The sequence below is a fragment of the Anabas testudineus genome, chromosome 18 (assembly GCF_900324465.2).
Source record: "Anabas testudineus chromosome 18, fAnaTes1.2, whole genome shotgun sequence".
Lineage (NCBI taxonomy): Eukaryota > Metazoa > Chordata > Actinopteri > Anabantiformes > Anabantidae > Anabas > Anabas testudineus.
In genome coordinates, this window is record NC_046627.1 from 7,888,998 (window position 1) to 7,904,302 (window position 15,305).

At 37.3% G+C, this 15,305-nt stretch overlaps 1 protein-coding gene across 1 annotated transcript; it reads right to left on the minus strand.

The window, feature by feature from the left end:
- Window positions 1-302: 302 nt before the first annotated feature.
- LOC113168256 (cysteinyl leukotriene receptor 2-like) lies at window positions 303-14,993 on the minus strand. The gene is made up of 5 exons (XM_026369265.1): window positions 14,525-14,993; window positions 7,937-8,129; window positions 4,630-4,797; window positions 3,164-3,331; window positions 303-2,389 (listed from the first exon to the last, which is right to left on the minus strand). Exons 1-5 carry the CDS (start codon window positions 14,529-14,531, stop codon window positions 1,864-1,866), a joined length of 1,062 nt encoding a protein of 353 aa, XP_026225050.1. The 5' UTR covers window positions 14,532-14,993; the 3' UTR covers window positions 303-1,863.
- Window positions 14,994-15,305: the final 312 nt, after the last annotated feature.

Sequence of the window (15,305 nt, forward strand, 5' to 3'; positions counted from 1 at the left end):
TTTGTGTTATTTTTGTTTGTTTGTTTTGCTGCATTGAAACCAATTAATAATGTTCATGTTGCTGAACATCATTAAAACCTATTAGAATTGATTTAGTGGTACATTTATGTACTTTATGAAAACATCACATTTTGTCAGTACTTCACACTGATAAGTACTCCTGGCAAATTCCTACTAATGGCATACGTGTATGTAATATCAGTTAAATCAATGTGGTCTCAACTCTGCATGGACACAGTTAAAAACACAAAATTATCATTGATTTGTTGAAAACTGATCAATGTCCAAATGTTCATTTTGCCTCCTGACATATTTAATTCCTGAAAACTAAGATTCAAAGTTATCTGGACTCAGTTATTTATTAAACTAAGAAACAGCAGATTAGTGACTAAATTAATTGTAAGGTCACATATATATTAAAATTAATATTATTTACATGTACTTTACATGTTCATACATCTGTTTTTATCATTGTTTTGCTTTGCATGTTACACTGACCACAATGAAAACAAGCATTCAACCTTACTGTGTTTTAATACATGACAATTTAAATATTTGTGACAACTGGGTGATTGTGTTCTGGTTTTGACCTTAATTAATGTCAGATAAAAGCATCCATAGGCCTTCGATCAACCCATGGAGCAAATTATCTTTAAAATGCTTTTAAAGTTGGGTTGGAGGTGTTTATAAATAATTATTTATAGGATTATAGAAAAATTACTGTGAATTTAAGAACCTCTTAAACGGGTTAATTAGCCTGAGCTTTACAAACTGGCTTTTGACCAGGACACAAACCACACAGGATTACAATCACGGGACAAAAATCAAAGCAAGCATTTCTCCCAAAAATGACAGATTTCTATAAAAACAATCCAAAACGTGCAGCATGAGAGGAAGAGATGCTCCCTGTGGGACATGCATATGAAGACATTTCCGTTGTACGTGACTGAAACTTCAGATTTAGAACATTTATTAACAAACACGTAAACAACAACTCTTCACTGGAAACGACATCACTTGTTTATCCTTAATAATAATAATAATAATAATAATGAAACAGAATACAACAACACATGCACATCTATCAGGCTGCGACACACAGAGTTGTTAGCAGGATCCAGTCGTTGCTGATTTGAGTCTGAACATGAACAAACATCACTTTCAGTCAGTTTTATCAAAGGTAATCGGATGTGATTGTTTTTTTAGTGCAAATCCTGATGAGGGTGCTGTGACTCTACAGGACATGATGACAAACTGGAAGAAATTGTTGCTAGTTTTAGGACCAAAAACTATAATTATAAAAATAAAAAAACCTCCTGGGTCGCTTCCTGGTAAACTGTTTGTAACGACTCAACTTGAACTCAGATGTTAAATTACACTTGACCCTGATACAGAACAGAAAGAAGAGGCAGAACCCTCGTCGACAGCTGGACATTTAAACAGCGATTGGACCTTAAGGATCCCTGAGACTCGCCAACAACATGTGTATTCTTCATCGTATTCAAGTGCCCTTGGGCAACGCAGTGGACCTGTGGATCAGACCAGCTGCACGAGTGTGTGACTGTGTGTGTGTGTGTGAATGGCTGAATGAGAAGCAGTGTAAAGTGCTTTGAGTACTAATAAGGTAGAAAATAGAAGTGCAGACCTTTTACCATCCACCTGAACCCTCCAGTGCTGCTGATCTCAGCCTGACGCCTCCACCTTCATTAGTTAAGAAAAGTTACACCTTTATTTTTCTGGAAGATGCTATAAATACCTAGTTTTAATTGAAATAAATAACATAACAGTGCCGCCATCTCCAAAACTTCTCTGTGATGTGCTTTTTCCAGCTGAACAGTTCACGCTGATGATCCTCCAGGTGTCTCAGGTGGTGTTCCTCCTGTTCATCATGGCCAGTCCAGACCTGTAGGACCCCCTCCTGCTGGACAGCAGCGAGGAGTGCGCGTCCCTCAGGTTGTTCCTGAACGTCCTGGTGGAGTAGTAGTACAGCAGCGGGTTGACCACGCTGTTGGACGCCGCCAGGCACAGCGTCACCACCACGGCCCGCTGCAGCGCCACCGTGACGTCGCAGCCCCACCCCCCGCACACGGCGTGCAGGTGCAGCGAGCGGATCACGTGATAGGGCAGGAAGCAGAGCAGGAAGGTCGCCGTCACCATGGAGACCAGGTGCACGGAGCGCCGCCTGTTGCGGCTGCGCGCCTCGCTGGACAGGTTGCTGCTGCTCCGGGGCCCCGACGCGTCCAGCAGGCGGCGGATGAGTCTGCTGTAGCAGATGATGATGGTGAGGAAGGGCAGGAGGAAGCCGAGGAGCAGCGCCACGTAGTTTAGGATGAGGACCCGCTCCCATGAGGACACGTTGGACGGCTCGAAGCAACGAGGCTGTCCCCCCCTGAGGACCAGACAGAGTCATTACTCATCCCTTTAAATTCCCACAATTTAGAGCCAGACTACTAATTAAATAGTGACCCCTACAGGCTGCAGTGTTCATGACAGCCACCACATGGAATACAACTCTTTAGGGAAGTTATTCAAACTCCCCTCTCCCTTCACTTTCTCCCTGTTCACTGCTACTGGGACTGATGATGCACAGTTGGACTGTCTCTGAGTGTATCTTAGCTCAAATTTATCATCTTAAAAACACGCAAACTGACTGCAGGTATGATGGTGTTGCAAAACAGGAAACTGCAGGGTGATAGCAATCATCCAAACATGACATACTTTAATTCTCAAGTGGCAGCTGCAGGCAAAAAAGGTTTTCTATGCTGCTGTCAGCTTTAAAAAAATGCAGAGATTTCACTGTTCTGCTCAGTTAAACCGATCAATCAACAGTAGCAGAAGTGTTTCCACTAGAAAAACTTTCCACAGTTTACAGAAATCCATCAATTAAAAACAACAAAGTGACAGCAGACTTCAGATCTCTCCCAGCTCGCCGCTGCTCTTGACCCTTTTCCAAACCCTCTGTTCAAAGTGACTTCCTTCCTTAAAGATGAATTCTGGTTCAGTGGATAGTCTCAGAGCTGAAATTATTTTTCACAGAAATTTAATGAAGCTGAATGAAAAACATAAAACAACTAACTAAGTGAAAATAAAAAGTAAAAACTGACCAAAAAAACCCAACGAACCTACATATTACTACAGTTAAACCACCTGGTCACACTCTCACCTGTTTGTTATCCCGTGGGACAGGAAAGGGGCCGAGGACGCGCCCACAAACACCCAGATACCCAGGCAGACGAACAGGGTGCGAGTGGGCGTGGTCAGTGTGCGGTGACGGAGGGGCTTGGCCACGGCCAGCCAACGGAGCACGCTCAGTAGAGTGAGGAAGAGGATGCTGAGAGAGGAAGAGAGGCATCATGGTCATTTCACCTATCAACGGTATGAGTTGAGTGGTCATGTTATGAAGAATTTATTCCATTTGTATGGGGATGAAAAGGAAATTTAGTTCATTCATCATGAAATTTGTGTTTAAAAGTGTTGCCACAAGGGGACTGATTAGAGCAAACTGCTTCCTGAGTGACTGCAGAACTTCTTCATGAACACCCACCTTTGCACAACATAAACAGAAGCCATGGAGACGGGTTCAGAGATGAAAGTTGAGATCATGGCAGAGAAAAGTGCAACACAACATGCAGTGCAGCTGTGCTGATGTGGGTAGTTGTAGAAAAGCTGAATAAGGTTGTTTTACACTCGCCGCTATTTTTGTGATGATTCAAATTTGTTGATGAGTTTGATACGGCCCTGCAGATTATAGACTGGAAAATGAGGTCACCCGCAAGCTAAAAGCACAAACAGACCAAGCGAAAAGCGAATGCCATTGAACACGACACCAAGATAGTCCAGTAGACGAAGATCAGATAGGGGATAAAAATCTGACAGGGAGGCAGTTCAACAAAGGTGAAAGTACAGAGCGGGCAGATAAAGGCCATAAACAGGCAAAGGATCAAAACAAGGCCGTGAAACTAGTTGGCTAGAAAATGTTGACTATGGCCACTCGATAGAGGGTTAGTGATCCTGTGTCACTTTATCTACACAGAAACTGATGGAGAACTCCAGTAGACTCTACTAGGAGAACCCAATTCTCTAAGAAGAGTCCATAACACTTTACATAGTGTAAAAACAGATTACCCTCATTTATAATATTTATGCAAATGGCGTGAAGAACACAGTCAACATTGAACATTCATAGAACTGCAGCACAGGTACATTAATTTTCTAATTAACAAACTCTTTCTATCATATTTCAAAACATCAATCAAACACATCAAAGACATGAGAGCAAACTCCAAGTTTTGGGCTCTTGTGAACCTTATAAAACTTAAAACTTAAAACTTATATACCTGTGCCTGGTAAATCATTCATGCAACTTTAATGGCCTGACACAGTTTGGAGGGAAGAACTGCAACTATGTGTTGGAGATATATGTCTCGTAAGTGGAGGTGTGGTCATTTTAAGGTCCTGCACATTTTGTTAGCAACTGTAGACAAACTTGAGTTACATTGCATGCACTCGTTAAGCCTGTAACTGGAACTAATGTAACTAAGAAAGCAAGTCACGAGAAGAAGCACCATTCGGAACAAATGCAAATCATATCTCAACACTACTGACTGTTACAGTATATGTGTGTGTTACCTGGTGTACAGGTTGACGTAGAAGCCATATACACAAATTCGGCACAGCCAATCAGGAAAGTCCCACACCCCGCCCCTGAAGTAGTAAGCCAATCGCAGCGGGAGGGTGAGCGAGAAGCTGCCATCTGATATAGCGAGATTCATCATGACCACACAGGAGGCTGAACTTCTGGAAGGGAAACATGGAGAGAGTAGGCATGTTGATTATTCATGTTTTAGCAGTGACTACTTTGGTCTTTATGATTGTAAAAAACTATCTGCTGCTGTGTGTTGGGCTGCAGTTGCCAATGCCCAAAAGAAGCCGGTGTGAACAGACTTAAACTGCATCCCTCCATTATCCTAGCCAATTCCCCTCTCAAGGGTCATGAGGGTGCTGCAGCCTATCCCAGTTGTCATTGGGCGAGAGGTGAGGTACACCCTGGACAGTTGGCCAGTATATCACGGGGCTGACATAAAGAAACAGACAAACATTCACATCTATGTATAACACAGAGCCACTAATTAGCATTAACCCCTATCTGTCTTAGGACTGTGGGAGGAAGCCGAAGTACCTGAAGAAAACAAACAGAGAAAAAGGGAGAGCATTCAAAAGCCACACAGAGAGGCACCTGGCCGACCCCAGTTCACTCTTGTGAGACAACAGTGCAAACCGCTACAGTTCCAGATGAATGCTCATGTACTGTTTATTGTACGCGTCACTGTAGCAGTTTTCTTTTCCCAAAGTACTAACAAGAGGCTCCATGAAAACTCCACAGTGTTAATAACACAGCGCTAGTTTCTTTTTCCTTTCAACAAATAGACCTGAATCATTTATCAATATTTACCTAAACACACAAAGACACACTCAGACGGTTTGCCAGTTATCTGTTATTATTATGTTATAATATTTGCATATCATAAAAGAAGCCTAATTAGGTGCAGTATATCCCTGTCCCTGATTTGTATACAGCGTGGCAAACAAATGATCCACAGGGCACAAAACGTGCAACAGCCAATAGTTTCAAATAAAAATAATGTGATGGCTTATGTGTTGTGTCAGGTGTCAGATTATTTGATTGTTTTAAAAGCAGGATTATTAGCACCTAGTTTTGTTTGGCCACTATCCCAGTAACTGTGTATCTGCTGACACCAAGTCTGATCCAATACTTATATTTGCCTAACTGTTGATCAAATATGTATCTTATGCTCTGTAGTAACATTTGAAACACTGTATTTCTCACGCAGGAGCTACTTGGTCCAATTACTGAAGATTTTTGGTTTGGAAATACAGTTAAGACGGAAGAAGATGTCTCACTTTGTTGCACAGTCAAATAGAGACACTTCATAGTTAACAAAGTAGTTGCTCACTAAACGAGTACAAATGAACAACAACTGACCCTACATGCCATCACAGATGATTATCAGCAAAGGGAGGCTGCTACTTGGATGTTTTGGAAATCTTTGCTAATGAGAACGAGACCACAGAGATTTTAATTCATCAGCCTTGGCATTTCAACAACCTGTTGCACCAGTGCTCCTTACTCATTGTTCACACTGCTGTGGTTTCAAATGAAAGCATTGTGAAGGTTGGTTGAGATAAAGAAAGGCATCGACACTGGCAGCCTGAAGTACACACATCACAGTAGAGTACTGTAAAGAAACAATCAGCATTTATTTTAGCTGATCCTTTGGCTTGGCATATTAAATTTGAAAAGAAGAAGATATTCTTGGCAAAAACAAAACAAAACAATCAACCAAACCCCAAAAATAAATTTGATGTCCACAAATAGATTAAAGCTAAAGGGAAATGTTTTTTCTCTTTAATCCACTGATGACTGAGACACAGACAGCATCATCCAGACATTTCTCATTTCCCCAAAGTTCAATAGAAAAAAGCTAATTCCCATGATTATTAGCAAACTATAAACAAAAAAATACACTTTTATTAAAAAGCAACACAAACAAACCTAAAAGTTGAATACACTATGTGAGTTCCTGGGATATTTGGTTGTTGAATGCTAACATACTTCTCTTAAATTACAAATATTACAAAGCCTTAACACCGTGTTCACGTTGCCAACAGTATCAGGAAATACAGTGAAAGTACAGGGAAAGCCTCCCCTCCTGTATTAACACGTTATAAAAGGAACTCACTACAAAAATGCTTTTCCCACTTTGATGTGGAAGAACTAGAACAGCCTGTAGAGAGACATTACCTCAACTGCTTCCAAACATTTCTAGATATACTAGAAAACCAGATCGTATCTCCCATTATAAGTGTTATACAAGATTAAGACTGAGACTCTAGTCTCAGCACTGGAGGAAACCCCTACATGTGTACACATATACTTTAGTCCAGTTTTGGAGGTATTTTAAGAATGAGATTAGAAATGTAGCTATGTTATTAGAATAAATAGGAGCCAGTGGAGACACCTTAGCATTTGTACATGCTAATGTTAAATTTATAACAGAGTGACTTCATGAAGGATTTGTAAGCATCTATCTGTGCTTGTGTGATTTGATATTAATGGGCACAATGAATGAAAGTCAATGGAACAACATTTTAAAAATGCAGTAAGATGTTTTGAGATGTTTTTGTGAGTTTTGATTTTCTGTTGTAAAATGTGAAAATGAATGAAAGTCACCAGAGGGACTTCACAAAGATGCAGAGATGCAGATCAAGGGAGGTCTATGTCACAATGATGCTGAGAAAGAGAAAGTCACGCCACTGGTTTTCAGTGATTTTATAAGTGGAACTACCTTTGGTGGCAACAATGTCAATCAAGTGTTTCCTGTAGCCTAGAAGAATGGATAAAAAACACTGTTGGCATTTAGTTTTTCACTGTCACTCTGTATGTTCAATGGACGTGTTCAATAAAGACACGAAAGATAATGGCTCTCCCAGCTTAGACATATTGACTTTGTTTCTATTTGTGGGATTGTTAACGATCAGATCACTTTTCATGACCAAGTTATGTAGAAAAACTGAAAATTATAAGCAGTTCCATGATGTTTTTTTCTTTTGACTGTAAAAGTTTGTCTTCTGTTTTTAAAGGTTAAAGATTTACGGAAACAGGATAATTGCAAGCAAAACCTGTTTCTGTGTTGAAATGCGTTTCTGGCTGTAAATAATTAAACCTGTTCTTTCAGAAACCCAGTGAGATTAAATGCCTGGGGCACCCAACCATTCTGGGGAAACTGAAGAAGCCTTTGGTATGAAAGGTGAAACGTCTTTAAGAACATAAACAAGTCCGGTTACCACTAATTAGCACTTGGGAACTAAAAACTAGTGAATGTCAATGGACTCACAAAGAAAGAGACATACAGACCTGCGGTTGCGCTGCAGGAAGAAGACCACCAGTGCTCCGATGTTGCAGAGAAACGCCACAGGAAAAAGCAGCAGGTACGTGATGGTGTAGGCGCGGTACTTGAATTCATCGTCATCATGGAAACACTTCGACAGCACCTCCATCGTCACAGAGGTGTTGTTGCTGTTGATGCTACGAGTAGTTAGCTGGCGTTCTACAAAACACATACACACAAATAATAATAATAATAATAATAATAATAATAATAATAATAATAATAATAATAAAGACAATTAACATAGTAGAGACTTGTTTGGGAATCATCTAAAATTTTAGAAACACTAAATTTAAAAAATGTAGTGTTTCTTTATGCAACATGTTACACTGAAATGTACTGTTTCTCTGTATTTAATTATTTACCAAACCTGTTTTAGATCCAGAATTTAATGAATTAGACCCAAAATTCAGAATGTTTGCATTTTTACTATGTAGTTTTTGGCATTAACTAAAATGTTCTGTAGAAGTTTCTGTAGAAGCTGATAATGGTTTAAAATGTTATTAGTAGAATTTCCACTGTTAATGAATCCTTATTGTGTTAATGTGCAACCACCAATATTATTATTATTATTATTATTATTATTATTATTATTGTAACAGCTTGAGATTGATTTTATTTTTCAGTTCAGGGGACTTTTCTCTAATTGTTGATTCGTCTGCGTAGTATTTGAGAGTTTTTCCTTTCTTATGGTTCATTAGATTAAACCAAGTTATAAGTTTGGAGAAGAATTTTTTCTTGAAATCAACCAAAGCACTGAACCAAGGAAACACAGCTAGAAGTGACTTAAAGCCAAAAGACTGTAAAACACCTTAATCTCATACTATGATGTACTTTTCACATGTGTTTTAACTGAAAATATTATTACGCGGCTAAAAATGCTAAATTGAAATGTATTTAAGTAAAAATGTTTTCCTGATGTTGCTGTAAAACCCAAAGACTGACAGTGAAACACCAGTTTTTATGTCTGGCACTGGAATACTTTGAAATATGAATTATTGCCACTTTTCAGAGCTGAGATCTCTGACTGAACCTAAACTCACCGCCCGACCTAAGCTGCAGACAAGGAAAGTAATGCGTGCGAGAAGGCGTGTGAGTTATGTAAACCAGCTCTAACCAGTTGACCTGTTTTTGACAAAGCTGCTTTTATTAAACAAACATGATCAGGACACCTGGTGAGAGAAAACACTTTGGTTCCTGGATTGTAAATTTGAATTAGGCTACTTGAATGTAGAACTATCTGCTTATCTAATGACATGGAAATGACTGAATATATTATGTACTTTATGTATTCTAATAACATATCTAATGCAATATAATAAGTTATGTAACATACCATTAAAACCTAGCTATTAAAAAGGAGGGGCTATATCTGTTCAACGGTTTCTGAAGGCTCTTTTTAACATGTTCAGACTGAATTCCCATGAAAACCTTTATTATACTGAATAGAAATTAACTGTGACTGACATTAAACTTAATTAACATAGAGTTAACAGGATTCAATTCAATTTTATTTGTATAGCGCTTTTTACAATTGACATTGTCACACAGCAGCTTTACACAAGCAAAGAAGCTATGGAAGTTTACATGAACAATAAATGTGTATGAATCATTATAATCAAATTGTCCCTGATTGGATTGGATTGTCCCTGGTTATTTTAATATTCAGAAAACCAGAAATGCTTTTCCTTTTCTTGGCTTGAATACCTTAAAGGGACTAATTAAAAGATTCAATTCTTCAGCAGGTTTCCACCAAATGTAATTTGTTTGTCTTTACTTAGCTTCTGTTCTGTCTCATGTTATTGGGTAAGGGTTAGGGTTAGTACATGAAAACTAATTCCTGCTGTGTCTCTTCCTGGTGTTAATCATATTTTATCACATGTGTATAGCCTTGTATTCAATAATCTGATCACCTGCAGCATTATCTTTCACTCTATTTTAGGTATGTCATTTCTGTAATGAGGAACAATAAAAATATTTTCTGTTTCAATCCTGTTTCCTAAAACTGAACTGCAATGACAAATTGAGCCATATTAAACATATTATCAACATAATGAGAAGATGTTGAGAATGTGTGACCAGTATGTTGCAAATCCAATAAAAACCGAACCTATCAATAAAATGTAACTAATTTATTTCTTTTACCACCAAAAAATTTGACGTACAATGTTGAGTTTTGTGATGATGATTATCACCCAAGTTATCTGGAAGTTGAGTCATAGAAAATGCACTTCTATTGTTCTAATGACAAGAGCTCTCGTGTTAGAATAATAACGAAGAACTCTTGAGAGCTCTTCCGTGTTAGAATAATAACGAAGAAGTCCAGCTCCTTGCCGCAACTTACGGTATTTTCCACTTTTGTTTTTTTCCAAAGACATTTTTTGTGTTTATGACACTCCCAGCACTTGAATGGCTTTTATAGATAAAATGCTTACACTCACACCACCAATCTTTACTAACACCAATCTTTGTCTAATCCTAACCCTAACCAAACCAAACCATAATAAACAACATTTTTACACACATGAAAAACACAGCTTACACATACTCTACCCCTGCGGGAAATCATGAAAGACATAAATTTATAATAGCAAAAAGAATAAAAACGTGGATGGTTGGTACAGAAAAGTACCTCCCTACACTAAACTCTGCTTTATTGTTTGTTTGTTTTTTGTTTTGTTTTTTTGTTTTTTACTGTGGATAAAGTAGGTTCTATGCTAATTGCATAACTAGTCGCTACGTGCTCTAATCTACGTCCTGCTGAGGTTGCAGATCAGAAAATGCTAATATGAATCTACTGACAATGCCTTCACTGCCAGATTTTATTGTACTACTTTGTAAAGTAAACTGTGTGTTTGGGTTTGTTTGCTTTACTTTGGCAGCATTAAGTGGAATTAAGTAATGTTATTTGTCACAAGTCACAATCAGAATTATTTCACTTATCAGTTACGGCACTTTAGGATTTTTTTCCACACTCACGTGTCACATTTATGGATGTTTCTTTGCTTTAAAATAACATTAGTTCCTACCTGCCCTAGTTTACACAGGGGACAAGTTTGAGTGTAACGCAAAGAGATCAACATGTGGGAAGAAGTGTGCTGAAGCTCAGGTAGAGGCAAGTTCTACTGTCATGTACTGATTTAAGAAGAATACTGCTAGAAAAACTGCAGTCAGGTTTACATTTGTACCACTGTGGCTGCAGTTTATTCTTGAACACATTCAGGTATGTCTAGGTGTTACCACAGACACACCTGCGAACTGGTCATATGCAGTTTTGGAGGAACCTTTGGAGGTAACCAGGTAACAAACAGGTAATGTAAATACTGGGTGTGGTGAACCACAAACATGCAGAAAAAATAGGTAGTTAAATAAAAAATTATAGCTCTTTTTGTCTCTTTTTAGCCATTTAGTGCATCTTTGTGGTTGATTTGTGTTTCTTTGTAGTCATTTAGTGTCTTGTTAAAATCAGTTTGTTGATTTGTTTTGCATTTGTTTGTGGTTATTGTGTATAATCGTTATTGGTTTGCATGTCATTATAGTTCTTTGTGTGGTGCTAGTCATCTCTTTTTGTGTATCTTCGTAGTTGTGATTCTCCGTGGTTGTTTTTTTTTGTGTGTCTTTGTAGTGATTTTGTTTGTTTTGTGTCTAAAGTTTGTGATGACTTAGTTAAAGACAACTCCTTTGTAGTTATGGTGTGTGTCTTTGGCAGTTGCTTTGTGTGTTTGTGTGTCCATGGTTGTTTGTATCTTTATAGTTCTTTATCTGTCTCGTTGTAGTTGCTTTGTTGTGTAGCATTGCTAAAGATAAATAACTTTGCACTAATTTTGTAAGGATGCATGAGGTTGTCACTCTTTTTTATATTTTTATATACTCATTTTATATACCCACACATATAGGCATACAAGAGTAGCTGCTTAACTTTTCTCACACACAATGTGGCAAACGGAGGATAATCAAACTAATCATATATTTTTAAAATGGAACAACTAACTGTCCAGTCATTCCTTACAGTGGATGTAATAAGCTATTGTACCTGAAGACGGCAGTGTTGATTTACAACGCCATGCTTTGCTTGTGTGAAACATAAAAACAATGACCACATTGTTTCTGTTCTTACCAAAAGTTTCACAGATGGTGTAAATAAGTCACTTTGTAGACTACTGTTCTTAAATCAAATTTCATTAAATCGTTTTTCTGGAAACATTTGTGGTTTTTGCCGTGATTAGACTGTTTGCTTAATCATGTTTTGAGGTTGAGTCCAGCAGAAAGTCTATTCATAGCAGGCTTGGCCATCTATGCCATGTGACTTCTGGGCAGGCTATTGATAGAAGACCAGCAAGTCTTTGCTTAAAAGGTTCAAACTTCAATTATATGATAAGAGTTAGGAGCCCTTTGTGCAGTTAAAGGAGCGGTAACAGTAAATTTACTGCCTTAATGACTTTCTGTTTGCTACCAGGTAATTGTAGTTGTTGTTTTGTCTCATTGTCACCATGTGTATCTTTTCAGTATGTGGTAACTCATTGTCTTTTTTTAAGGCCCTTTATCTTTTGCGTTTCCTTGTGGTCACTTTTGTCTTTATGTAGACGATTTGTGTCTTTGTAGCTGCTTCATGTTTTTTTGTGGTCATCTTCTGCATCACTGTAGCACTTCTTTGTCTCTTTGTAGTTGATGTGTCTATGATCAATTTTGTCTCTTTGTAGTCCTGGCCTGTTTGTGTTTTGCAAATGTTTGTCATTTTTTGAGTCCTGGTTGAATCATTGTGTATCTTTGCGTTTATTTTGTCTATGTGGTGCAAATTTGTCTCTTTATTGCATGTATCTTTGTGGCTGTTTGTGTATCTCTTTTTAGTACTTTTGTAGCATGTGGTCATGTAGTGTTAATTGAATGTGTTTTACAGTTTTTCTTGTGGATGATTTTGTCTTTTTCTGGTCATTTTTTTGTGCTTTTTGTGGTTGTCTCTTGTCTCTTTCTGTTGTGGCCTGTTTGGTCTTTTTGACGTTAACGTGTTTTGTATCTCCTTCGAATACTGCTGTGCAGTTTATTTATTGCTTGTTGTTGTCATATCTCCATTTGTGTTCATGTATTTTCAATAATAATAACTTTTTAAACTAAGGCAAGTGCAGTAAAACCTTTCATGTAGTCTAGTTGATTATTGTGCTAATACATATTTTCATATGGACACAGAAAACCTTATTAATAACACTAACAGTAGTAGTGTTTGTCTTCAGTGCTTCAAATTTGTTAAGATAAAGGCAATGTAACTTGCCAATCAAGCATGAATTTCTTTTTTTTTTATTGGAAAAGATGTTCTTTAATTGAACTGTCATCTTTTTGTTTGTTTGTTTCAGGAACACCAGCTGGCATCTGTTCCACAAGGAAATCCTGTTTTTTTGTCATTGTTTGGCGCTTACATCTAGGTTCATTGATTTCCTTTCCTCTAGAGAACTTGGTAAATCTTGTTAGTCCAGGATTTCAACTCCCATCAATTTTACACGTCAGTTCTTTTATGAGTTAAACAAACAAGAGCTTGTTTGTTAATTATTGTTTTCAGCTTGAAAAGTGCTACTGGGTGGATTTGTTTTTCAGTTTGATCATATATATGTATATAGATAGATAGATAGATAGATAGATAGATAGATAGATAGATAGTGTGTGTGTGTGTGTGTGTATAAATAAATAAATAATATATATATATATATATATATATATATATATATATATATATATATATATATATATATATATAAAATGTGTAATAATTTCAAGTAAGAAAGTACCATTGTTTACTTGAACTTTTTCTTTCTATTTACTTTTACTTCACAGTAATTCGAAGGAAAATATTTTACCTTTTACTCCAGTACAATTTGGTAAAGTATATCAGGTGCATTACTTTTACTTAGCTTTTACTTTTTAAACTGTTTAGTTTCAGTTGTGTATGTGGGGTTTTTTATGGCTAATTAGCAAAAAGAAAAAATTAATGGTGCATGTAGGAGTATTGTTTTGATGTTTTTCTCTTTTTGAATTTGTTCATGAATGAAATCCAACAAGATCTAAAAGGTTTAGATGTCTACAAATGTGAAACAAACCTGGGTTAGACTTGTACAGTCACGTTAGCAGCAACATCGTTGTTTAAAATGTAATACTTTTCAGTTTGATGTCCAAAGATGATGTCAGTTTGTTAGTAGAGTAGTAATGTTGGCGCTTGTACTTGGTATTTAAACTAAAGAAGATTCAAAGTGGAGTGTTGCGTGTGTTTACAGTTTTCTTTTTGATTTATTGATTCTGTTATAATCCAGTGGGTTTTATTCATTCAAAAAGCAGTTGTGAATCCCGGTTTTCTCAAAAAAGCTTTGATTTAACAGAGCTTGTCTGCAAAACTGTTGTTATTTCTCCCCTGAACCTGCAAAACAACTAAAGCATAATGTGTGCTGAGCACCATGTAGGGCTAGAATCTGCAAAAAGTAAACTAAGACTTTATCGGGATCCCAACTTTTCACCTCTTCTCACTGTGTCATGAATATAATTTCAGCTTTATTTAGAAAAATGTCACTCACCGTTCATTTTGTCACAGCTTCATCTTTTTAGCAGCCGTTTGCATATTTATCCATGAGACCTTCTGTGTGTTCATCTCTCTCCTGCCTCTCTGCTTTTGTGTCTGTCCAACAGTGTCGCTGAGTATTCAAATCCTGTGAAAGTGTTTGTGGGTGTGTTAGATGCATGCCAGCGATTCCAAGGAAGTATGTAGAGACACACACACACACACACACAGAGTCCAGGCAGAAAGCCAACACACACTAACAGTTCCTCCCACTTTTTGAAGATCACTTGAACACACTTACATTTGTGAACATTTTCCTAAACATGAAGCTTCTTCAAACCTACCAATCCATGTTAAAACATTATTAAACCAACGTCTTAATGTGCACTTCTAAGTAAAATGATGAGGTTCCCTAAATATGATAATGACTATGTTCTGTCTGCCAGACACCAACAGACGAGGAAGAAGTTAAAGGAAATACAATTTAAATTTAACCAGAATTAAAGTCCTACTCGTTAAGAAATCAGAACAAAGGAAACATCAAAAATAACACGTACAGATGCAGCGATTAATTAAAATTAATGAGTGAATGAATCATTTATAACCTGTTTTTCTTGCATTTGGCTTTAACCGAGCGTCCAACCTCTGAATCACGTAAAACAATCAGGTGACATATTAATACTTAAACTGTGCACTATAATAAAACTGCAGTAAAAAGTGTCACTTGTGTTGCAGCATTTTCTTCTTTAATTTTTAATGATCAGAATAAATCGACATTCGTTAAGACTTTATACGAT